General features: G+C 36.5%; 1 protein-coding gene across 1 annotated transcript in view; it reads left to right on the forward strand.

Moving 5' to 3' along the window:
* Positions 1 to 27,174, forward strand: part of ANKRD13C (ankyrin repeat domain 13C) — a 92,786-nt gene that overhangs the window by 5,112 nt on the left and 60,500 nt on the right. The window contains exon 2 of the mRNA XM_020896199.2: positions 26,982 to 27,023. Coding sequence (XP_020751858.1) covers positions 26,982 to 27,023 — 42 coding nt within the window. The remainder of the gene's footprint in view (positions 1 to 26,981; positions 27,024 to 27,174) is intronic.

A 27,174-nucleotide genomic window follows, 5' to 3' on the forward strand; every position in this document is an offset into this window, starting at 1 on the left:
TCATCTTTTAGTGAAACTCTAGTTACTTAGTCTTTCCTTTGAGGATGGAAAGAACCAACCTTAGTGTTGGAGTTATAGTAGCCTCATAAACAAGACAGAGATTATGTTTATTGCTCTAAGTGATACACATTTAGTAATGTACATTACTAAAGAGCACACATTAAATAATACAGTGAAATAATATGTGGATTTTTTAAAATTGTTTATTCTCAAGTGGTTGTCTTCCTATTCTAATGTCTTCTTGTGCTTTTTTTAAAACCTCAAAACAGAACTTTACATTTATTAATATTTATCTTGTTAGTCTTGATCCTTTATTCTATTTACCTTGGAAGCTTATTGAATTCTACAGATAGTAGATAGTGCGTGGTCAACCATGTCTGACTTTTTGTGACCCCATGGACTGTAGCCCTCCAGGCTCCTCTGTCCATGGAATTTTCCAGGCAGGAATACTGGAGTGGGTTGTCATTTCCTACTTCATGGGATCTTTTCAACCCAGGGATGGAACCTGCATCTCTTGTGTCTCCTGCATTGACAGGCAGATTTACCACTGTGATACTGTTATTGGATCCTAATTTGATCACTGTTTAGCTCATTATTCATTAACTCTTTCAGTTTGTAGTGATCTTGGAATTGAAACACTTCCTTTGGGTGGTGTGTGTGTGTGTGTGTGTGTGTGTATTTATAAGTTATTGTCAAGTTGAATAGGGGCAGAGATAGAGCTCTTTTTTTTGTGGAAAAATGTTAGTTTAGTTTGAATTACTTTTTCTGAGCCATCAGTTATACTGGGGAATATTGTATTTGGATCTAAACATATTGCTTGAAATATAAGTAAAATACAGTAACAGTCATAATATCATCTATATACTGTGCTCAGAAATGGCAATGATTTTGACTCATGGTATATTTAGTAACAGTTTTGTTGAGTGGAGAAAAAGATACATTAAACATACAAAAATTGATTCAACTCTATATCATTAGTGTATCTTTAGCTTTATACTACTATTTTTTTAAGTATAGGATTAAAGTTTAAGTCTAAGCTTTTTTTTCCACATTGAGTGTGAATATTTTTCTCTTTTTTTTTTGCCATTGGTATTTAAAGAAAGCATCATGTTAACATGCAGTTTGTTTTTTTTTTTTTACAGTTGGTGGTAATGATTTTTATTTCTTCTTTAGAACTGAGAATGATTGTGAAGTTTATAGAAGACTCTCTTGATTTTGACTGCATTTCCTACTTGTTAAACTTGTAAATTTTTCCCCCTTAAATAAGTTAAATATCTTTGGAAGTTAAGCACCTTATGTTGGAAACTAGTCAAAAGCTTTTGGGTGCCAAAATGATGAAAATCCTTGATCTATGAATTGCTTAAACCAGTCTTTCCTAGATGTGGAAAAATTTTGATCTATTCTGAGAGATTTGGCAGTTTGTACTGCCTTTAATTACGCTATCTGGCATGGCATGGCATGGGACAAACCATTTTCTCTATACACAGTTAATTTTTATTTTTTATTGAGTTGTAATCTTCTTGAAGCTGTTTTACATAGTGATTAGAGATTTCAAATTCAAGATAAAATTCATTTTGTGACTATTCCTACCAATGCAAGTGACTCAGTGAAGTGATAAAGAAACAGTCAGCTTGTGTCTGGTGGCTGGCAAATTTTTTCAAACAGAAATTTTAAAATATCTTACATTCAGAAAGTTTAAAACTGTACACTTGAATATGGAGGCAATAGGATAATCTGTTTGGTGCCCATGCAATATGTTTATTCTGGCTTATTCTATATAAATTGATCTTCCTTTTGATACTATTCTCTGCTTTTGGTCCCTAACATTCATGAGGGGTGATGCACAATATGTTGTTTGTTTGAGAAGAGGCAACTATAAAGATAAACTTGGCATGGCAAAAAAAATCTTGAAGTCTCAGGTGAACAATTTTAGTCAAGAGGCACATCTTTAAATGAACACTAGTGGTTTTGTATCTGTTCTCATGTTTTGTAGTCTTTTCTGAATTTTATTTTCTGGAAGACATGCCTCATTTTTCTTCGGATTAAAAAAAAGTGGTTTCTGGAAGCCCAAGATAATCCATTAATGTTTTCAGCGCTGATACTGGGTATGAGGCTGATTCAGCTGTGAAAGCTGTCACTTCCCTAATCTGTGGAGTCGATTAATTGATCTTCATGATTATGTAAATATGACCATCCTCCTTTCACCTTGCCTGTGTGTATATCTCCGACCAGATAGGACTGTCCTGGAGTTGAATGACTGTGCTTCCCAACGCCATCATCATTAGCATTGTAGAATGTGAACTGCTGCTTAAACCTGGGATATGAACACATCTTCTGGAAACCTACTTTCACTGAACTACGGTAGAAGTAGGAAGGTCTGACCTTCCAACTTGGCAAAAAAGGAAGCAGAAATGAGCAGTTACTGATGATAATGTGTCCTGGGCATCAGCAATGAGGCAGGACAATTTGGAAGGACTTACTGGAGAACTGAGTATGTTGGTTCCAAGTTAATGACATTCTTAAGTCATAGAAATCTAAAGAGTACAAGGTAATTGTCAGGATTCTTTGTTCTATAAAATGAGTGTAGTTTCTCAAAAAGTATTCTTGTCTGGAGAATCCCATGGACGGAGGAGCTTGGTAGGCTATAGTCCACGGAGTCGCAAAGAGTCGGACATGACTGAGTGACTTCACTTTCTTTCTCAAAAATTGGTTTGGAGTTGAGCAGACAAAGAATATATTCCTGTTCATATTTATATGTCATCTGTTTTATCTGGTGAGAGATGGAAGGTCAGTTTTAGAGCAAGACAGAAGCGTGTCAGATGAGCGTAGGAAAAAGAGAAACGATCTCTTTTCTGTTTAAAGATTATGAATGTTGTTCGTTAGTTACCAGGATATGTGAGGTTTAACTCTGTGGTTGGTTGCATTTCATCTGTTTTTGAGCCTTAGTCTTGTTGATATTCCAAAGATTATCTGCAAAACTAGAAGGCATTTTTTTAGGTATCAGATCTGAGTTTGAGACCATGCTTCTCTACAAACTGGATTTTATGTAATTATACTATTTATTTAACTGCTGAATAAGTAGATATAATAATATCTATCTCTTGGGGCATTATTTTCTTATATGGGAGACTGTACTTGAACATAATTTTGAAGGCTCATATATAGAAGTAGCGATTAATATAAATACCTTGTTCTCACATTTGCTATGATGTACCTTTCAGCAGAGGACACTTTAGTTTTTGAAGTTTAGGTAGAGCTTCATTCAATTGAGATTTTGTCTGATACTTGAATTTATACTGCCTATCAGTTTGCTACAAGGTTAGGTTTATTTGTCTCTCCTGTAAGTCATCTTTAGTCTACTACTGGTATAACTCGGTTCATACCTGTCATATACTGTCATCACTTTTGTTTGTTTTGGGGTGTTTCTAATTTGGATTTTGTTTTTCTGCATATATCTTTCAGTTGTTTCTGTCTTTCCCAGTTTTTATCTTTTAGTTGAGATCCAAAAGAAGGGGAAAATCTGAAGGAATAAATATACTTTAAAAAGAATTCACTAGGTAAACCTTCTGAGGGGAACAGTAGATAAAGTCAAGCACCTAAATAAATGTTAAATTCAATATCAGGTTACTGGTATATTCCAATTTACAATAACTTCATATACCTTCTAGGTATATGAACAACAACAAAAAAATGCATTTGGATTCTTGGGTGTAGATATCTGTCAGGTTTGTTAATTCATCTTCTCTTAATCAGCATAGTGCTGAATTCTGTAAAGCCACTGGTGCTATGTTACTCATCCTTTTGGACATTGTTTGGCTTTCATAGAGAATCGTGTGGAGGCTTGCATTGTCCTGGGTAAAATGCTTTTTGGAGAGTAAAAACAGATTTTAACACTATTCTGATGGTTCTTTATGGGAAGATCCCCTGGAGGAGGGCATGGCAACCCACTCCAGTATTCTTTCCTGGAGAATCTCATGGACAGAGGAGCCTGGTGGGTCCTTAGGGTCACAAAGAGTCGGACACGACTGAAGCAACTTAGCTTGCTCACTAATGGTTTTTTATAGTTTTTCCCCCGCATTTTTTGGTTCATTCATTCCTTCATTTAACCGATATAAACCGGCCTCCTGATAATGTGATAAACAGTGTTTTAGGTTCTGGGGTTACTTAGAGCAGTGAACAAAATGAACAAAGTCTCTGCTCTCAGGGAGCTTACATTCTAATGGGGCAAGATAAATAGTAAACGAACTAATAAATATATGGTAATATTCTTTGTTGTCTCAGATGGTAAAGAATCTGCCTGCATTGCAGGAGACCCAGGATCAATTCCTGGGTCAGGAAGATCCCCTGGAGAAGGTAAGGGCTACCGACTCCAGTAATCTTGCCTGGAGAACTCCATGGACAAAGGAGCCTGGTGGGTTACAGTCCATGGGATCGCAAAGAGTTGGACACAACTGAGTGACTGACACAGCAGCAACATAATGATAAATATTATAGAGTAAAATAGAGCAGGGTGAAGAGGATAGAGAGCGCTGGCAGTATAGGGAGGGGAGGTTAGGGTCTGGGAAGACATCAGGGATGAGAAAAATGAGAGCAGTTACTTAAAGAAAATTAGGGAGCTGTTTTCTAGAATAGAAGAATTTTAGGCAAATAGAAGAATTGCAAATATAAAGAAAGGTACCATGTTCAAGGAATAGAAAGAAGGCAAGTATGACTGGAACAAGGCAGACAGTGGTAGGAGATGGGAAATTTTGAGATGTGGGGGTGGGGAGGTGGAGGGTGGGGGATGTAAGCCTGCAGAACTTTTTGTAGACCAGTGATTGCTTTTACTTCACTCAACATAGGAAGTGATTTGAGGATTTTGAGCAGCCAGGTAACATGATCTGATTTTAAAAGGCTCTCTCTGGCTGCTATATGAAGCAGAAAAGAAACTTGGATGGACATGGATCAATTTAACATGCCATTGTAATAAACGGGGTAACTGGAAATAATGAGAAGGTAGACCTGGGTAAGAGTTGAGGATATTTTGAAAGTAATATATATGTGAATTTCAGTAATATAGTACCATTCATGAGAGAAAATACAAAAATTCTCCCTTTTTATTACTTGCTTGGATGAGACTTGAAGGTATCTGTAGAAGCTGGAGCTTTATTGGTTGTGTGTGTGTGTCTGTGTTAGTCACTCAGTTGTTTCTGACTCACTGAGACCCCATGCCAGGCTCCTCTGTCCATGGGATTCTCCAGGCAAGAATACTGGAGTGGGTTGCCATTCCCATCTCCAGGGGATCGTCCCAACATGTAATTTCCTGTTTTGCTCCCTAGTTAGGGGGCACATGAAGTCAGAACTATTTTTGTAATAATACAAAATCATTGTTTGCCTTTTTTTCACTGCGGTGACATTTTCACTGATGGTGCAAAAGCAGTGGTGGGTAAAATTGTTGGAATGTTAGCATGAATTAAGGCACTGAACTGCTAGTAGTCATTGTATTAGTCACTGCCTGTACTTGAAGTGGGACGGGGGTGGGGAAGCCAGTTTCACAATGTCTTTGCTGTAGCTGTAGAAATTGTTAATTTTTAAAGTCTTAATCTTGAGTACATGCTTTTTATATTCTTTGAGACATTATATGGATTATACATGCTTTTCTGCTACATACTGAAGAGAAAATAAGGGAAAACATCTGTGCATTTTGAGTTGTAAGCCAAACTGGCTGCTTTTGTCATGAAACAGTATTTTTATTTGAAAAAACAGCTTACACACAGATTATGGTTATTCCAATTTGGATATCTGGGATACATTTTCTGGAAATTGGAAAGTGAACCTGGGACCTCAAGGAAAACAATTGGTAGTCTTTGCTGCCAATGAAAGAAGTTCAATTTGAGATGAAAGAATTTAGAAAACTTGTCTTTGTCACTCTAAGCTTGACAGTTTCTTAGTATTTAAAGACTTTTGCTTATATTGGTAATATTACTAAATGTGATTTAAAAAATTTTGTATAGTGAAATGTGTTGACATATGGAATATCTGAATGACTCAGTCAATCAGTATTTTTTAGACTGATCAAGTCCACTATGTTACAGAATCATGCATCAGTCAAGATTCATTCAAAGTGCAAGTGAAACCAATGAATTTTGGTGTACCACAAAACAAAAAATTTATTGATATGGTTTTAGATTTCACATGGCAACAGTCCATTAAGAAATGACCACTTAATAAGTTTTGGTGTCGTATCAAAGAATACACCTAATTATTTAAAAGACTATTAAAATGCTCCTCTTTTTTTTTTAATTGCTTGTCATCTGAATCTGGATTTACTTATAAAAACCCAGCTGTTTTCTATTAAGCCAAACATTTAATTTACTTTAATTTTTAATTAAAGAATTTAAAATTGTACCACTCATCATTTTTTAAAAATTTGTTTTGGAAAATTGCAATTATGTTTTTCATAAAAGATTTATATTAGCATATAATGAGTTTATTGTAATTTTAAAATTAGTAAGGAACATTTTAAAACAATTTAATGTGGTCTTGAAACCAGAAAGTCTGAAATCTGTTGGTATGGTAAAAAGAATACTGATTTTAGAGTCATGACTGTCATGATTTCTATATATGTAATTTTAGGAAATTAACCTTTTTTAGATGTCTTTTTCTTATGACATGTGAAATAGGAATAATCTTTGTCTCATGGGGTTAGGGGGCAAATTAAATAAGATATCTAAAGTATACAGCATAGTGCTGGGCCTATACTAATATATGCCCTATAAATGGCAGCTATTTGGTTAATAATTTGCATACTTTAACACTGCAGTGTTCTTAATGTTACTGGAATGTTTTTTAATCATTTAGCAAAACAGAGTTCAGTTTTGTTTACCAAGTTATAACCAAGACATCCAATTTCAGATTTAAACGTATATTTTGAAAAGTTAACAGAGTTATTTTAAGATTTTTAGCATCCTTTGTGTAACAGATTAGCTTAAGCAGCAGGTTGAGGACTTAGATAACTGAGGGGATAGTAGATGAAGGTTCAAACTAGGATGCTTGAGCACTTAGTTTCATGATACATTTGGTCATGTGGTGTTGGGTAGAGAATGATGTTGATGATGAGTATTTTGCATTTTAAGCTATTGAAATCATAGTGTGACATATGGCATTCTTGATTGTAGGTAGTATGTATTTCTGTAGGTAGTATGTTCCTGCCTGTGAAGTGAGAGGGATTGGGTTGTTGAACTCAGAGTCATTTCTAGTTCATAAATCTTTTGAAATTATGATTCCTTTGGACTTGTAATAGGAAGTTTCATTTGTAACTTCAGTAGGTACTAAGGCTTTTACCTTTTCATCTTTATGTTCTTGAAGGATTTAAGAAAACAGTAATTATTTAGGTGCATAAATGCCTTGATTTCTTCACCTTTGTGCTCTGTCTAGACTCTTGTGGGTCCTCCTTAATTTGTGTAATTTTTTTGAATATTTACTATGTTTACATGCTACAAAACTGTAAAAAGATATACAAGGATATGATGTAAAAATAAAGTGTCTCTCCCACGTGTCTTTATCCAGCCAGTTATCCTCTTTGCAGCAACTAGTGTTATCAGTTCCTTGTTTTCTTTTTCTGTTACCATTTAGAACATTCAGTTCAGTTCAGTTCAGTCGCTCAGTTGTGTCTGACTCTTTGTGACCCCATGAACTGCAGCACGCCAGGCCTCCCTGTTCATCACCAGCTCCCAGAGTTTACCCAAACTCATGTCCATTGAGTCAGCAATGCCATCCAACCATCTCATCCTCTGTCGTCCTCTTCTTCTGCCTTCAGTCTTTCTCAACATTGGAACTTCTCCAGTGAGTCAGTTCTTTGCATCAGGTGGCCAGAGTATTGGAGCTTCAGCTTCAACATCAGTCCTTCCAATGAATATTCAGAGCTGATTTCCTTCTTTGTCTCATCCCTTCTTTTTACCCACACATATCTAATAAGCAAGTTATTTTGAATCAGTCTACTTTCTGTCTCCATTTCACTTAGACCAACCAATTTTATTATCTTTTCCCTGGAATACTGTACCAGATCTGCAACTAGTCTCCCTATGTTCAAATTCCGTTCTCTCTGGGGTAAGAAAAGTTATCTTAAAATGTAAGTTGTATCATGTCTTCTCCCCATTCAAGATTCTTTAATGCCTTCTCCACTTCAAAATAAGTTCATATTTTTTTCAGTTCAGTTCAGTTTCTCAGTCATGTCCCACTCTTTGCGACCCCATAAATCACAGCACGCCAGGCCTCCCTGTCCATCACCAATTCCCGGAGTCCACCCAAACCCATGTCCATTGAGTCGGTGATGCCATCCAACCATCTCATCTGCTGTTTTCCCCTTCTTCTCTTGCCCTCAATCTTACCCAGCATCAGGGCCTTTTACAATGAGTCAGCTCTTCGAATCAGGTGGCCAAAGTATTGGAGTTTCAGCTTCAACATCAGTCCTTCCAAAGAACACCCAGGACTGATCTTTAGGATGGACTGGTTGGATCTTCTTGCAGTCCAACGGACCCTCAAGTCTTCTCCAACACCACAGTTCAAAAGCATCAATTTTTCGGCGCTCAGCTTTCTTTACAGTCCATCTCTCACATCCATACATGATCGCTGGAAAAACCATAGCCTCGACTAGACAGACCTTTGTTGGCAAAGCAGTGTCTCTGCTTTATAATATGCTGTGTAGGTTGGTCATAACTTTCTTTCTAAGGAGTAAGCGTCTTTTAATTTCATGGCTGCAATCACCATCTGCAGTGATTTTGGAGCCCAGAAAAATAAAGTCTGATACTGTTTCTACTGTTGCCCCATCTATTTCCCATGAAGTGACGGGACCAGATGCCATGATTTTAGTTTTCTGAATGTTGAGCTTTAAGCCAACTTTTTCGCTCCTCTTTCACTTTCATCAGAGGCTCTTTAGTTCTTCTTCACTTTCTGTCATAAGGGTGGTGTCATCTGCATATCTGAGGTTATTGATATTTCTCCCAGCAACCTTGATTCCAGTTTGTGCTTTCTCCAGTCCAGCGTTTCTCATGATGTACTCTGTATATAAGTTAAATAAGCAGGGTGACAGTACACAGCCTTGGCGTACTCCTTTTCCTATTTGGAACCAGTTTGTTGTTCCATGTCCAGTTCTAACTATTGCTTCCTGACCTGCATGCAGATTTCTCAAGAGGCAGGTCAGGTGGTCTGGTATTCCCATCTCTTGAAGAATTTTCCACAGTTTATTGTGATCCACACAGTCAAAGGCTTTGGCATAGTCAATAAAGCAGAACTAAATGTTTTTATGGAACTCTCTTGCTTTTTCGATGATCCAGCGGATGTTGGCAATTTGATCTCTGGTTCCTCTGCCTTTTCTAAAACCAGCTTGAACATCTGGAAGGTTCACATATTGCTGAAGCCTGGCTTGGAGAATTTTGAGCATTACTTTACTAGCGTGTGAGATGAGTGCAATCATAGTTAAAGAGCCTTCATGATCTAGCCCCTTCTTACTTCCCTGATATAATCTTGGACCAATCTTTCCTTTTTTTCTGTGTCTGGCCATACTTGTTTTCTTTCACTTCTTGAATATGCTAGGTTATTTCTGGCTTCTGTCTAGAATGCATTTCTTCCCATTCTTTGATTTCTTATTTCTTACTTAGCTTTTAGATCTCATTTTAAACATTATGTCTTTAGAGAGATTTTCCTAATTTAAGTATCAAAAAGTATGCTTCTCATTATTTTCAGTCTTAGCCTTTTGTTTTTCTCAATACTTAAAATCTGTTTTGTTTCATTTTGTATTTCTCTTCTTTTTATGAATATAAACTCCATGAAGGTAAGAGTTTCTGGCTTATTAGCAGTTGAATCTCTAGTGTCTAGCACTATATGCCTAGTGCATAGTGATGCTCAGTAAATATTTATTGAATGAAAATGAATGGATTTTGCTTCTGGTTAAAATGTTAAAGAAATAACAGAACCTATGAACTGCTAACTTTATATTAGGATACAATGGTGACTCTAGAATCAAGTAAACTAAATTATGAGAGAAATTTTTAATAACAGTAACGTAGTATGATTACATATAGAAATTATATTGATGAATGACAAGTGTTCTATCCTGGAAGCAATATAATGTGACACGAAACCCTTAGTATTTAGAATATTGGTCTACAAACATTTCATTAAAGAGCAAGATAAGTAAATATTATAGGCTTTGCAGACTATAGCATTTGTTACTTGAAAGTAGCCATAGACAGTTCATAAACAATCAGCCTGTGGCTGGGTTCCAGTAAAACTTTATTTACGTCATGTCCCTGAATTAGAGGATAAAGAAGTTTCTAATACGGGAAACAGATGCCAGGAGTAAGTTTGTGCCAGAGCAAGCTTACCCCTTCTTCTTGCCTTCATTTATTGCTATCATTAGGACTCATAACAGTTGAAAAAAATAAAGCTTTTTTACAGAACCTTATTTTGAATAGAGAAGTTCACACTGAAGAAGCAAGTGGGCAAGGAAGCTTATTTTAGTTGAGAGTTAGACTAACCTGGGTGATGGTTGTTAAGGTAAAATAAGTCTGGTAAAAAGACCTTTGTAAGGAAGACTTTTTTTTTTTTTTGAGTGAATAAGTTTTAACATAACCCCCACTTCCTTATCTCTTCTTTATTTATTTTTAAACAGTCCTATTCTGATATAATTCCTTTAGTGTATAATTGAACCATTTAAAATATACAATTAAATGGTTTCTGGTAAATTCTAAGTTGTGCAGCTATCACCACAATCAATTTGAGAATATTTTTATCACCTTAAAAAGAAATCATGTAATTTTTACTTTTCAATGCTCCCCACTCAATTTCCTCCAGCCCTAGACAAATCACTAATCTACTGCCTCTTTAGATTTTATTATTCTAAACATTTCATATGAAAGAAAATGATACAATATGTGGTCTTTCACTTAGCACATTTTTTTTAAAATTTGTCTTATAGCATGTATCAGTACTTGATTCCTTTTTATTAACAATTACGATTACATTGTATGGGTATTTCTCATTTTATTTATACTCATCAATTAATGCAAATTTGAGTTGTTTCTGCTTTTTGGTTATTTTGAGTAATGCTCACATGAGCACTAGTATATATTTTGTGTGGAGGTGTTTTCATTTTCTTGGGTGTATACCTTTTGCTGGGTCGTGTGTTAAGTCTGTGTTTACCATTTTGAGGAACTGCCAAACTTTTCCAGAGTGGTTGCACTATTTCACTGGCCCAAGAACAGTGTTTGAAGATTTCAGTTTCTCCTCCTTGCCAACATTTGTTGTTAACTGTCTTTGGTTATAGGCATCCAAGTAAGCATAAAGTTGTAGCTGCTTGTGGTTTTAATTTGTACTTCCTTAGTGGCTAATGATATTGAGCATATTTTCATGTGCTTTTTGGCCATTTGTATATCTTCTTTGGAGAAATGGTTATTCGTATATTCTCATTTTTAAATTGGGTTGTCTTTTTATTATTTAGTTTTAAGATTTCTTTATATATTCTGGATTCAAAACCCTGATCATATATATGATTTGCAGAATATTTTCTTCCTTTGTGGGTTGTCTTTTCCTCTTCTTGTTGGTATCTTTTATAACACAAAATGGTGTAATTTTGGTGAAATCCAATTTCTTTTCTATTTGCTGTGCTTTTGGTGTATCTTAGAAACCATTACCTAATTAAAGATCACAAAAATTTACTCCTTTGTTTTTTTCCCTAAGAATTTTAGAGTTTTAATCCTTACATTTAGGACTGTGATCTTTTTTTTAACTTTTGATGGTGTGATTGATATATACTTCTGTCCTTAGGCAAGTAAATACTGTATTGATTATTGTGGTTTTGTTGTAAGTTTTGAAATTGGAAAGTGTGAGTTCTCCAACTTTGTTGGTTTTTTCCCAAGATTGTTTTGAATATTTTGGGTCCCTTGAATTTTTGTGTGAATTTTTGGATCATCTTGTCAATTTTTGACAAAAAACCAGCTGGGTTTTAATGGAGAGTGCTTTGAGTTTATGGACCAATTTAGGGACCATTGTCATCTTAATATTTAATCCATGAATTTGGGGGTGTTTAGGTATTATTTAATTTTTTTCAATAGTATTTTCTAGTTTTTGGAGTAGAAGCCTTGTACCATTCTCCTTATCTTTTGAGTTACATGCAGTAACTCCTCAATCCCTCAGCTGTTTGATTTCTTTGTATTATTTAGAATGTCATAGGAAAGTACTTTAATATCAGTTTGTTCTTTTAGCTTCAGCGTGTAGAGGAGTTTCTGCTACTTTTTCTCATGGACGTTGAAAGAAAAGCAAGGGCAATATGCTTGCCCTTTCCCATACTAGATCTGAATGAATCATTCCAGGATGGAAAAGCAGAAAAAAAAAATCCATTTGAGAGTTTTTGAAAATGGTTATTATAAAAGAAGCATCAATATAAGTATCCTAAGTCTCTATTAAGAACTGTAAGAAATAGAAGTTTAGAAAATAATTGCCTTGTAGTAACACATAAAGTAATTTGTTTCTTTAAAACTGGTAAATCATGATATGAAGAAAACAGTCCAAATTATCAAGATACTATGGAAATTTAAAAAAATACAGTCACTTCATTTAAAAATATCTAAATTGAATATAGTAAAAAAGGCTTGACCGTAAAGGTAATTAAATGCTGTACAAAACTAATTTGAAAACAAAGACTGTAGAGGAAATGGAGACAGATTAAAAGAATGAAGGATGAGTTAAATATGGAATATATATGTATAGATTTTATGCTATGAATAATATGCATTTCCAGAGAATAAAACAGAAGAAATGGATCAGAGGCCATACCCAAAGCTATAAATAGAGAGGAAAAGAAGAAAACATTTTACCTCTGCAATGTTAAAACATACTTGATACACCATCTTATAATTGTAGAATTTTTTCTAGTCAAGTACTCACTTGTGAAAGCAACAGTAAAATCCTAAAAGATAGGCCAATCATCATATCATTCCTGAAAAATACTCAAAAGAAGTATCCTACATCATAAGAGGTGAATTTACATGACAATTCCCAAAAAGGAGAAGTGAGTCAGAAAGGGGCTGATAGTGAACATTAAAACCAGTTAAATACACCATTGATAAGTCTAACAAAAACTATAGCATATATGATAATAAGCTTGAGAGAAAGTTTCTAAAAAAAAACTTTTGTTTCAAATTTTGAGAGGCATATAATCCATAACAGGTAAGGAAATGGCTCATAACCACTGAATAAATCAGTGATGCAAAAATGGACCTAAAGGAGAAATAAAAGTACTGACCTCTTTACAACTGATCAAAAAGAATAAAATACCTAGGAATAAGAGATGCTTCCTTGGTGCCTCAGACAGTAAAGAATCTTCCTGCGGTGCAGGAGACCTGGATTTGATCCCTGGGTCTAGAAGAAGGAAAATGGCAGCCTACTCCAGTGGACTTCCCTGGTACCTCAGTCAGTAAAAAATCTGCCCACAGTGTGAGAGACCCAGGTTCGATTCCTGGGTTGGGAAGATCCTCTGGAGAAGGCAGTGGCAATCTACTCCAGTATCCTTTCCTGGAGAATTCCATGGCCAGAGGAGCCTGTCGGGCTACAGTCCATGGGGCTGGAAAGAATTGGACATGACTGAGTGACTAACACACACATATGCCTAGGAGTAAACCTCCCTAAGGAGGTAAAAGACCTGTACTAGGAAAACTATCAGATCCTGATGAAAGAAATTGAAGACTAAATACACAGACAAAAAGATATACCGTGTTAATGGTTTGGAAGAATTAGTATTGTTAAAATGGCTGTACCACCCAAAGAAGCCTACAGATTTACTGCAATCCTTATCAAAACACCAAGGGTGTTTTCCGTAGAACTAGAATGAATAATTCTAAAATTTGTATGGAAACACAAAAGACCCTGATTAGCAAAAGAAATCTTGAGAAAGAAGAACAGAACTGGAGGGATCAAGCTTTCTGACTTCAGACTACTATAAAACTACAGTAACCAAACAGTATAGTATTGGCACAAAAAGAGACATTTAGATCAATGGAACAGAACAGAAGGCTCAGAAATAAACCCACGTTGGTCAATTAGTCTATGACAGAGGAGGCAAGAATACACAATGGAGAAAAGACAGTCTCTTTAATAAGTGATGCTGGGAAAACTGGACAGCTTACATATCAAAGAATGAAATTAGAACAGTTTCTGACACCGTATATTTACTAAAATAAGCTCAAAATGAATTAAAGACCTAAATGTAAAACCAATACTTCCTAGAAGAAAACATAGGCAAAACACTCTTTGATGTAAATAGTAGCAATATTTTTTTGATACGTTTTCTAAGCAAAGGAAATAAAAATAAACAAATGGGACCTAGTTAAACCAGAAAGCATTTGCATAGCAAAATAAACCATTAACAAAATGAGAAGACTACCTGTGGAATGGGAGAAAATATTTGCACATGATCTGACCAACAAGGGGTTAATATCCAAAATACATAAACAGTTCATACAACTCAACATCAAAAAAAAAAAACCTAATTAAAAAGTGTGCAGAAGGTCTGTATAAACAGTTTTCCAAAGAAGACATACAGATTGCTAAGAGGCATGTTAATTATCAGAGAAATGCAAATTAAAATCACAGTCATCTCACACTTGTCAGAATGGCTATCATCAAAAAGAACACAAATAGTAAATCAATTGTACTCTAATAAAAATTAATTTAAAAGAACACAAATAACAGATGCTCACAAGGATATGGAGAAAAGGGAGCCTGCACTGTTGTTAGGAATGCAAATTGGTGTGGCTGCTATGGAAAACAGTAAGGGGGTTTCTCAAAAAACTAAAAATAGAACCAGCAGTTTTACTCTTGGGTATTTATCTGAATGAAACTGAAAACACTTATTTGAAAAGATACATGCACCCCCAGTGTTCATAGTAACATTCTTTATAGTTGCCAAAATATGGAAGCAACCTAAGTGTCCATCAAATATAAATGGGTGAAGATGTGATTTATATATAATGGAATATTATTCAGTGATAAGTGAAATTTTGTTATTTGTAGCAACATGGATGAACTTGAAGTGAAATAAGTCAGAGACAAATACTGTATATTACTTATTTGTGGATTCTAAAAAGTAAAATAGACCAGTGAATATAACAAAAAACAAACAGTCTCAGATATAGAGAACAAGCTAATGGTTATCAGTAGGGAGAAGCAGAAGGAGACAAGAGGAGGGTAGCAGAATAAGAGATACAAACCACTATGTACAAAATAAATAAGCTATAAGGATATATAATATAATACAGGCAATATAGCCTATACTTTGTAATAGCTATAAATGGAATATAACCTTTAAAATTGTGAATCACTGTGTTATACACCTGAAACTTACATACTATTGTATGTTAGCAGTTTTCTAATTGGGTATCAGACTAGTTGGGTTTGAGTCATGTGTCTTCCCTGGTTCATGTTCTTAAGGTATGGCATTTGTTACTAAGAGAAAACAGTAGTGAAGAAATTCCAAAAATAGTAACTATGACATCTGGTAACTAAAGTGAAGAAAAGGACTTTCATACATACTTGGAGAATAGTGAAAATCATGTTTTATTGTTGTGTTGTTGGTAAAGGAAAGAAAGCTATGACTGTCAATTGCTGATAAAATTGAATTTGAGGTAAAGTGATTTAAAAGTGCTAAGAGAGTAATTATATTTTGATAGAAGGCATGATCATTAGCACTCATAAAGTTATTGCATTTTTATGCACTCATCAAAAAAGTATAAAAAAATAGCAAAGTATTAATGAAGATAGAGAAAAGTTAACAAAATCAAAGTAGTAGCCTCTAGTGATGAGCTTGATAATTAGGACCAGTCTTCTTTAGAAACAAACAAGAATAAAATTCCACCAGAACTATTCAGATCCCTAAAGGACGATGCCATCAAGATTTTGCATTCATTATGTCAGCAAATCTGGAAGACCAAGCAGTGGCCACAGGCCTGGAAATGGTCACTACTCATCCCAAGTCCCAAGAAGGGTAGTACCAGTGAATGTGCTAACCATTGGACAGTCACACTTATCCCCCATGATAGTAAGGTCATGCTTAAAATATTGCATGCTAAGCTTCAGCATTACGTGAACCAACAACTTCCCTATGTCCAGGCTGGGTTTAGAAAAGGGAGAGGAACTAGAGGTCAAATTGGCAACATTTGCTGGATTATAGAGAAAGCAAGGGAATTTCAGAAAACATCTATCTCTATTTCACTGATTACATTAAAGCCTTTGACTGTGGATTCTGACGAACTGGAAAGCTCTGAGAGAGATGAGAATACCAGGCCATCTTACCTGTCTCCTGAGAAACCCACGTGCAGGTCAAGGAGCAACAGTTAGAACTCTGTATGGAACAATGGACTGGTGTAAGATAGAGAAAAGAGTGTGACAGGGCTGTCTGCTGTCACCCTGTTTGTTTAACCTATACGCTGAGCACATGAGAAATGCTGGGCTGCATGAGTTAAAAGCTGGAATCAAGATGGGTGGGAGAAACATCAACAGTCTCATGTGCGAATGATTTGCTTTCTAATTGCAGAAAGCAAAGAGGAACTAAAGAGCCTCTTGATGAGGGTGAAGGAGAGTGAAAGAGCCGGCTTAACTAAATATTAAAAAAACTAATATCATGGCATTCGGACCCATTACTGCATAGCAAATAGGGGAGAAGGTGGAAGTAGTGACAGATTTCCTCTTCTTGGGTTCCAAAATCACTGTGGATGGTGACTGCAGCCATGAACTCAGAAGACGATTGCTTCTTGGCAGGAAAGCAATGACAAACATAGACAGTGTGTTGAAAAGCAAAGACATTACTCTGCCAACAAAGGTCCACATAGTCAAGGTTATGGTCTTCTCAGTGGTCACGTGTGGTTGTGAGAGTTGTATGGTAAAGAAGGCAGAGAATGCCAAAGAATTGATGCCATCGAATTGTGGTGCTGGAGGAGACTCCTGAAAGTCCCTTGGGCAGCAAGGAGATCAAACTAGTCAATCTTAAGGGAGATCAACCCTGAATAGTCATTGGAAGGACTGATGCTGAAGCTCCAGTATTTTGGTCATCTGATGCGAACAGATGACTCTTTGGAAAAGTTTGTGATGCTGGGAAAGATTGAGGGCAGGAGAAGAGGGTGTCAGAGGATGAGATGTCTGGATGGCATCACCAATGCAATGAACATGAACTTGGGCAAACTTCGGGAGATGGTGAGGGACAGGGAGGCCTGGCATGCTGCAGTCCATGGGCTCACAAAGAGTAGGACACAACCGGGTGACTGAACAACAACAACAAAGAATAAAATATTCTACTTTAAGGGCATTGAAGATCTAATGAGGTAAGAAGGAACCCCTGGTCCAAGATCTGGCAGAAGATGAAAACCCAAAGAAGGGAGCCTAACACTTGAGGTTATTTTTCCCCAGTAGCTTTTGTGAATCCTGAAGAAGTGGTTAAGAGGCTGAGTGGTATTTTTGACAGTCTCAGTGAGCTAAGAGGACAAAAGATAGAGATTGGGCTTCCCTGGTGACTTGGTGGTAAAGAATCTGCCTGCAGTGCAGGAGACCCGGGTTTGATCCCTGGATTGGGAAGATAATAGCTATTCACTCCAGTGTTCTTGCTTGGAGAATTACATGGACAGAGTAGCCTGGAGTGCTACAGTCCATGGGGTTGCAAAGAGTTGGACACGACTGAGTGACTAACACTTTCACTTTCAGGGCCTACCAGGTGTGGGGTATCTCTTAAACATGCTGGTCTTTGGGATGAAAACTTAAAGAGCTACAGCTTGGGAATAAGGGTCAGTTGCAGGTAAATCAGCTCTGATACAGGGTGAATCATACTTTTCAGTCATGAGGGCCAGAAAAAAATGTCAGTCCCTGGGTTAGTCTAGTACCCCCAGCCATATGGCAGAAGCAAATGAAAGTCTGAAGGATTTGTTTCTTAGGCTTCAAGATTTTTGTGTAAGGAGTTAGTTAAATATCACATTCAGCTTATAATTAAAGATGGCCAGCATTATAGGGAAACTGGACAACATGAATGAGAACCAGAGAGAAGCAATAAGAGAAACAATCATCAGAGCTTCATTTATTGTAATTATTATTAGAGACTATTTTTTATTATTTGATAGAAGTATGGTTGATTTAGAATGTTATATTAGTTTCTGGTGTATTGCAAAGTGGTTCAATTGTTCATATGCATACTCTTCCAGATATTTTCCATTATAGTTTACTATAAGATACTGAATATAGCTGTCTGTGCTATTTACAGTAGGACCTTGTTGTTTATCTGTTTTATGTATAGTAGTTTGTATGGACAGAGACTTTAAATGACAATGTTTATGATTTTCCTGGAGGACGAGAGACAGGGTTGAATATTTTAGTAGAGAATTGGGAACTATGAAAATTGAAATAAAATATCTGGAAAAGAACTAAGTAGAAATTCTCAAATGGAAATGTATAATCCTGAGTTAAAAACTAAATAAATGTGCTTAATAACAGTATAGATCCTGAAGAAGACTGAACTTATGATCTTGGAAATAAGTCAGAAGAAAATACAATGAAAAAGGGAAAGAAATTTTTTAAAAAATTAAAAAGGTAAGAGCAGTTCTATGTTAATTGAACACCAGGAGAGAAGAGAGAGGATATGGGGCTAAACAAATATGTGAGGAGACAATTGCTGAGAATTTTCAAAAATTGATAAAAGATACCAATTCAGAGATTGAAGAGCCCAGTTCAGTTCAGTTCACTCACTTAGTCATACCTGACTCTTTGTAACCCCATGGACTGCAGCATGCCAGGCTTCCCTGTACATCACCAGCTCCCAGAACTCACTCAAACTCATGTCCTAGAGGTGGTGATGCCATCCAACCATCTCATCCTCTGTCGTCCCCTTCTCCTCCCGCCTTCAATCTTTCCCAGCCTCAGGGTCTTTTCCAATGAGTCAGTTCTTTGCATCAGGTGGCCAAAGTATTAGAGTGTCAGCTTCAGCATGAGTCCTTCCAATGAATATTCAGGACTGATTCCTTTAGGATGGACTGGTTGGATCTCCTTGCAGTCCAAGGGACTCTCAAGAGTCTTTTCCAACACCACGGTTCAAAAGCATCAATTCTTCATCGCTCAGTTTTCTTAATAGTCCAGCTCTCACATCCATACATGACCACTGGAAAAACCATAGCTTTGACTAGACAGACCTTTGTAAGCAAAGTAATGTCTCTGCTTTTTAATATGCTGTCTATGTTGGTCATAGCTTTTCTTCCAATGTCATGGCTGCAGTCACCATCTGCAGTGATTTTGGAGCCCCCCAAAATAAAGTCTCTCACTGTTTCCATTGTTTCCCTATCTACCTGCCATGAAGTGATGGGACCAGATGTCATGATCTTAGTTTTCTGAATGTTGAGTTTTAAGCCAACTTTTTCACTCTCCTCTTTCAACAAGAGGCTTTTTAGTTCCTCTTCACTTTCTGCCATAAGGGTAGTGTCATCTGCATACCTGAGGTTGTTGATATTTCTTCCAGAAATCTTGATTCCAGCTTGTGCTTCATCCAGCCTGGCATTTTGCATCATGTCCTCTGCATATAATTTAAATAAGCAGGGTGACAATATGCAGCCTTGATGTACTCTTTTCCCGATTTGGAATCAGTCTGTTGTTCCATGTCCATTTCTAACTTGCTTCTTGACCTGCGTACAGATTTCTCAGGAGGCAGGTCAGGGGGTCTGGTATTTCCACCTCTTGAAGAATTTTCCATAGTTTGTTGTGATCTACATAGTCAAAGGCTTACTGTTGCAGTCAATAAAGCAGAAGTAGGTGTTTTTCTGAAACTCTCTTGCTTTTTTGATGATCCAGCGGATGTTGGCAATTTGATCTCTGGTTCTTTTGCCTTTTCTAAATGCAGCATCTGGAAGTTCACGGTTCACGTACTGTTGAAGCCTAGCTTGGAGAATTTTGAGCATTACTTTACTAGCATGTGAGATGAGTGCAATTGTGTGGTAGTTTGAGCATTCTCTAACATTGCCTTTCTTTGGGACTGAAATGAAAACAGACCTTTTCCAGTCCTGTGGCCACTGCTGAGTTTTCCAAATTTGCTGGCATATTGAGTGCAGCACTTTCACAGCACCATCTTTCAGGATTTGAAATAGCTTAACTGTAACTCCATCATCTCCACTAGCTTTGTTTGTAGTGATGCTTCCTAAGACCCACTTGACTTCACATTCCAGGATGTCTGGATGTAGGTGAGTGATCACACCATCGTGGTTATCTGAGTCATGAAGATCTTTTTTTGTATGGTTCTTCTATGTATTCTTGCCACCTCTTCTTAATATCTTCTGCTTCTATTAGTTGCATACCATTTCTGTCCTTTATCGAGCCCATCTTTGCAAGAAATGTTCCCTTGGTATCTCTCATTTTCTTGAAGAGATCTCTAGTCTTTCCCATTCTACTGTTTTCCTCTCTTTCTTTGCACTGATCGCTGAGGAAGGCTTTCTTATCTCTCCTTGCTATTCTTTGGAACTCTGCATTCAAATGGGAATAGCTTTCCTTTTCTCCTTTATTTCCTTTTCTCCTTTTTTTCACAGCTATTTGTAAGGCCTCCTCAGACAGCCATTTTGCTGTTTTGTATTTCTTTTCCATGGGGATGGTCTTGATCCCTGTCTCCCGTACAATATCATGAACCTCCGTCCATAGTTCATCAGGCACTCTATCAGAGCTAGTCCCTTAAATCTATTTCTCACTTTTACCATATAATCATAAGAGATTTGATTTATATCATAGCTGAATGGTCTAGTGGTTTTCCCTACTTTCTTCAATTTCAGTCTGAATTTGGCAATAAGGAGTTCATGATCTGAGCCACAGTCAGCTCCCGGTCTTGTTTTTGCTGACTGTATAGGACTTCTCCATCTTTGGCTGCAAACAATATAATCAATCTGATTTTGCCGTTGACCATCTGCTGATGTCCATGTGTAGAGCCGTCTCTTGTGTTGTTGGAAGAGGGTGTTTCCTATGACCAGTGCGTTCTCTTGACAAAAAACAGAATAAAGAAAAGAATTGCACATTGTATTGAGATGGCAGAAAAAAATCTTAAGTGCTGCCAGAAAATTTGTATTACTTTAGAAGAAACAGTAGAAATTCCTATAGCTGACTTCGCAACAAGAAAGAACAACATAAGACCATATAGAATATTGAAGAAAATAACAGCTAATCAATAATTATATACCCTTTACAGTACCCTTTGAAGTTGAATAAACATTTGCAAACAAAACCTAAGAGAATTCACTTATCAGACCACCAATAAAAGAAATACAGAAGGATGTATTTCTGACAGAATAAAAGTGATTCCGAAGTAGAGAGGAATGACGAACAATAAAAGTGGTAAGAAATCCTAAATGAATATTGACTGTAAGATTCAAATAAAAACAAACGAACTAGATAACAAACAGCATGTAAGTCTGGATGGAGGGAATGAAGTTAGTGTTCTGAGGTCATTGACATGCTCTCAAGGGTCAGTTCAGTTCAGTTCAGTCACTCAGTCATGTCCGGCTCTTTGCGACCCCATGAATCACAGCACGCCAGGCCTCCCTGTTCATCACCAACTTCCAGAGTTTACTCAAACTCATGCCCATCGAGTCGGTGATGCCATCCAGCCATCTCATCCTCTGTCGTCCCCTTCTCCTGCCCCCAATCCTTCCCAGCATCAGGGTCTTTTCCAGTGAGTCAGCTCTTCGCATCAGGTGGCCAAAGTATTGGAGTTTCAGCTTCAGCGTCAGTCCTTCCAGTGAACACCCAGGACTGATTTCCTTTCGGATGGACTGGTTGGATCTCCTTGCAGTCCAAGGGACTCTCAAGAGTCTTCTCCAACACCACAGTTCAAAAGCATCAATTTTTTGGTGCTCAGCTTTCTTCACAGTCCAACTCGAACATCCATACATGACCACTGGAAAAACCATAGCCTTGACCAGATGGACCCTTGTTGGCAAAGTAATGTCTCTGTTTTTTAATATGCTGTCTAGGTTGGTCATAACTTTCCTTCCAAGGAATAAGCGTCTTTTAGTTTCATGGCTGCGGTTGCCATCTGCAGTGATTTTGGAGCCCAAAAAAATAAAGTCTGACACTGTTTCCACTGTCTTCCCATCTATTTCCCATGAGGTGATGGGACCAGATGCCATGATCTTAGTTTTTTGAATGTTAAGCTTTAAGCCAACTTTTTCACTCTCCTCTTTCACTTTCATCAAGAGGCTTTTTAGTTCCTCTTCACTTTCTGCCATAAGTGTGGTGTCTTCTGCATATCTGAGGTTATTGATATTTCTCCCAGCAATTTTGATTCCAGCTTGTGCTTCTTGCAGCCAAGCGTTTCTCATGATGTACTCTGCATAAGTTAAATAAGCAGGGTGACAGTATACAGCCTTGACGTATTCCTTTTCTTATTTGGAACCAGTCTGTTGTTCCATGTCCAGTTCTAACTATTGCTTCCTGACCTGCATGCATATTTCTCAAGAGGCAGGTCAGGTGGTCTGGTATTCCCATCTCTTTCAGAATTTTATTGTGATTCCACAGTCAAAGGCTTTCGCATAGTCAATAAAGCAGAACTAGATATTTTTCTGGAACTTGCTTGCTTTTTCAATGATCCAGTGGATGTTGACAATTTGATCTCTGGTTCCTCTGCCTTTTCTAAAACCAGCTTGAACATCTGGAATTTCACGGTTCACGTATTGCTGAAGCCTGGCTTGGAGAATTTTAAGGATTATTTTACTAGCGTGTGAGATGAGTGCAATTGTGCGGTAGTTTGAGCATTCTTTGGGATTGCCTTTCTTTGGGATTGGAATGCAGACTGACCTTTTTCAGTCCTGCGGCCACTGCTGAGTTTTCCAAATTTGCTGGCATATTGAGTGCAGCACTTTCACAGCATCATCTTTCAGGATTTGAAATAGCTCGGCTGGAATTCCATCACCTCCACTAGCTTTGTTTGTAGTGATGCTTCCTAAGGCCCACTTGACTTCACATTCCATGTAGCTACCATATAGGACAGTGCATGTCTAGGATAACCACTGTAAAAATAGTAAAATAAATATGTACATTCCATCCACAGACAGAAAATCAAAATGGAAATATGAAAATAATCAATTTAGAAAAAGGTAGGAAGATGAGAAAAAGAAGTGTGGAACTGGCAAGACAAATGTTGAAAATACAGTAGAATGCACAATGCTGGATGGTAGAGTTAAACTCTAGTAATATCGCTAGTTGCTCAGCTGTAAAGAATTTGCCTGCCATGTGCATAGACCTCGTCTCCATCTCTAGGTTGGGATGATGCCCTGGAGAAGGGAACGGATACCCACTCCAGTATTCTGGCCTGGAGAATTCCATGGACTCTATAGTTTGTGGGGTGGCAAAGAGTCGGGCATGACTGAACAACTTTCACTTCAGTATGATTAAGTATAATATATGAGGCTGGATTAAATGCTCTAACAGTTAAATGATAAATAGTATCTTACTGTATGAAAAAACACCCAGCTGCATACAGTCCGAACACATCTTTTTTTTTTCCTCCATTTATTTTTATTAGTTGGAGGGTTCGAACACATCTGAAATACAACAACATATAAAAATTGAAAGTGAAAGGAGTGAAAAATATATTCCATGTAAATACCAGTCAAAAAATTGGTATAGTTGTGTTAACATCATGTGGTTGTAGTGTAGTCGTGTCCAACTCTTGCACCCCATAGATTGTAGCCTCCCAGGCTCCTCTGTCCATGGGATTCTCCAGGCAAGGATACTGGAGTGGGTTGCCATGCCCTTCTCCAGGGGATCTTCCTGACCCAGGGATGAAACATGAGTGGGTCACCATTTCCTTATCCAATATTAACATCATAGTAGAATTTAAAGCAGAAAATACCTGAGATAAAGAGAGGTGCTTCAAGATGAAAAAAATCATTCATTGAACCAGGAAAGTATTCAAGGATTTGGTTTGTAATTAATCACATAGGCTGAAAATATACCAAGCAAAAATTGCTAGAAATAGAAGAAGATATAGAAATCTCCATTATAGTGGGAGATTTTCTTTTTTTAACAATAAGCTGACAAGAAAACCAGTAAGGATACAAAAAGTATGAATAACACAAACTGGACCTAGTATATTTATTTGAAATGTTGCAACCAAAACCCTCAGGTTACTTGTTGTTTTCAAACATACAGAAAACATTTACAAAATTGACTAAACTTGACCATAAAGCAACTTTCAACATGTTTCAGATTGAGATTATATTGAGTCTGTTCTCTGATCACCTTGCAATTAGACTAGAGATTAGTAATCAAAAGATAAAGATATTAGGAAAATGTGAAAAACCATGCATCTAAGAATCCATTTTGAGAAATTAGGAAAAGAACAACTTAATTTACTTAATTTCCCAACTTAAGCCTATTTTACCCAAATAACAGAATAAAAGAAATAATAAAAGCAACAGTTATTTAGAACAGATGTTCAGTAGCAACATGCCAAAACTTTGTCCTTTAAAAAGGTGTGTAAAATTAACCTCAGACTGATCAAATAAGAAACACAAATAACATATGAATGAAAAGGGGGGCATCTGCATAAATTTTAATGTCATTGATAAATCACAGAAGGATATTTATGAACAAAATGTATGACAATAGATGACAATTTAGATGACGTAGACAGAATCCTAGAAAAACATTGTCAAAATGTACACAAAAAGGAATTAGGAAACATCAATACTCTTGTCATTATGAATCCATAATAAAGATGTTCACTCCAAGGAAATTCAAGGGCTAAATGGTTTTATAAGCATATTCTTATAAACATTTAGGAAAAATAACATGAAAACTTTTACAGTTACATTACCCAATTAGGGAAATATTTGTGCAACCCTTGCCTAAGGTAATGCCTTTTGCATTTTAGTGATATTTTTAGGGTTTGTTGCCATCAGTCAGAGCTTTTTCTCATGCCTTCATTCACGAATACTTACTGACTGTATTTTGAATGTTATATGTGTATTGGAAGCATTTTGTATACATAAATGAATAAAATATATATCTAGTTGTACTGAGGTTAATGTCTAATGAAGGGGACAGATGTTTCTATGTAAAATAAAAAGTATAGTTTAGTGTGAAAAGTGCTTCATTAAAGAGGCATAGAGTGCTCTGGGAGCAGTGCAGAGGGACATCTGATTGTCTGGAGAAGGCTTCAGTGGATAGATGATGTTTGAGTTAAGCCCTAAAAGGTGAGTATTAACTTGGTAGGCCTATGGGAAGAAATATTTAGGAAGAATTAACAAAATGTGTGTAAAATATAAAGAATCTTGGCTATTGGAGAGTTTATTGCATGCAATTCAGATGAAATGTGGGGTAAGAAAGAAAATAGAAGGAAGGGAGGTAAGGGCTTATCTCAAGAACCTTTTATGCCATGTTAAAGATAAAATGTGGACCACAGTCAAGCCTTTTAAGTGAAACTGCAACATGGTCAAGTTTTTGTTTTAAAATTATTATTCCAGTTTAGAGAGGAGATTGAAATGGGAATTAGAAATGAAAGTCCAAAGTAAAGGCTTTGGTTTTGGCCTAGTGTTGAGCTGTTTATGGTATCAGTTTGTCAACAAGTTTTGTTTACTTTTTGTGACTACTTTTTGGTTTTGATAGAGATTGTCATAGAATGTGAATGCAACACATGAAATTAGTTCAGTATTTAGAAAAGGTGGAAGACAATCTTATTCTAGACCAATCAGACTGGAAATTGATACTTGTATATGTAGATTTCTTTTTCTCTGGAGCTGATCAGAAACAACTCTGTATAATAGCAAGGTACTGATTTTAGCAAAACAGAAAAATGTATCTTCTACAGTCCTACCTAGATTTAGCATACTGAGACAGAGGAAATTGTTTACCTTTGCAATATACTCTTTTTTTTTTTAATTGAAGTGTAATTGATGTACAACATTTTATTACTTTCAGGTATATAACCTAATGTTTTCATATTTGTATATAGTGAAATGATTACCACAAGAAGTCTGATTAATATACATCACCATACATAATTCAAAATGTTTTTTTTCTTGTGATGATAGCTTTTAAGATCTACGTTTAACAACTTTCAAATGCAGTATAATAGTAACCATGCCATATGTTACATCCCCAGGACTTAATTTTTTAACTGAAAGTTTGTACCTTTTAATTCTCTTCACCCATTTCACCTACTCTCTCACTCTTCACCTTTGGCAATCACCCGTTTGTTCTGTGTGTGTGTGTGTGTGTGTGTGTGTGTGTATATGTATGTATGTATATATGTATATATGTATGTATTTTTAAAAATTCCACATATAGGTGAGATTGTATGGTTATTTGTCTCTATCTGACTTATTTCATTTAGCATAATGCCCTCACGGTCCGTCCTGCAGATGGCAAGATTCCATTCTTTTTTTAATGGCCAAATAACATTCTGTTGAATGTGTCATACATACAGACACACACACATTTTATCTGTTTGTTTGTCAATGGGCACCTAGGTTGCTTCCATATCTTGGCTATTGTAAATAATGCTGCAGTGAACATGGGGGTGAATATATTTTTTCCAGTTAGTGTTTTCATTTTCTTTTTTTTTTTAAACTTGAGGACAGGATTGAATCTTACTGAAATGAGCACGGATGAGTGTGTAGTAGGTATTTAAACTGTGTGCTGAATGAACAAAGGTAGATACAGAGAAATTAGCAGCAAAGGAATCTGACATCTATTTGAAGGGAAAGTCCCAAAAGCAAAATGGATATTTTTCATGGGAGATGGGGGAAAGACAAGTAGGATATGCTGTGTTTAGAAACCATTGCGTCTTCTGACCTTGACTTTACCACATAAGCAGGATCATTTTGTCATCACATTATTTTTGCTTAAAATTTGTCAGTGAACTTTCTGAAGGAGCTGAAGCCATTTAAAAATAATTTTTCCAGTGTTTTTATACTAATCTGTTTTTGTTTCTGTTTTAGGAAACACTCCTTTACATCTTGCTGTGATGTTAGGAAATAAAGGTTAGTAGATATTTTCTTTTTTTGTTGTTTTATAGTCATGTATAATCAGTTTTATTACTGTAGATGGTGACTGCAGCCATGAAATTAAAATACACTTACTCCTTGGAAGGAAAGTTATGAACAACTTAGGCAGCATATTAAAAAGCAGAGA

The sequence above is a fragment of the Odocoileus virginianus genome, chromosome 5 (assembly GCF_023699985.2).
Source record: "Odocoileus virginianus isolate 20LAN1187 ecotype Illinois chromosome 5, Ovbor_1.2, whole genome shotgun sequence".
Taxonomy (NCBI): domain Eukaryota; kingdom Metazoa; phylum Chordata; class Mammalia; order Artiodactyla; family Cervidae; genus Odocoileus; species Odocoileus virginianus.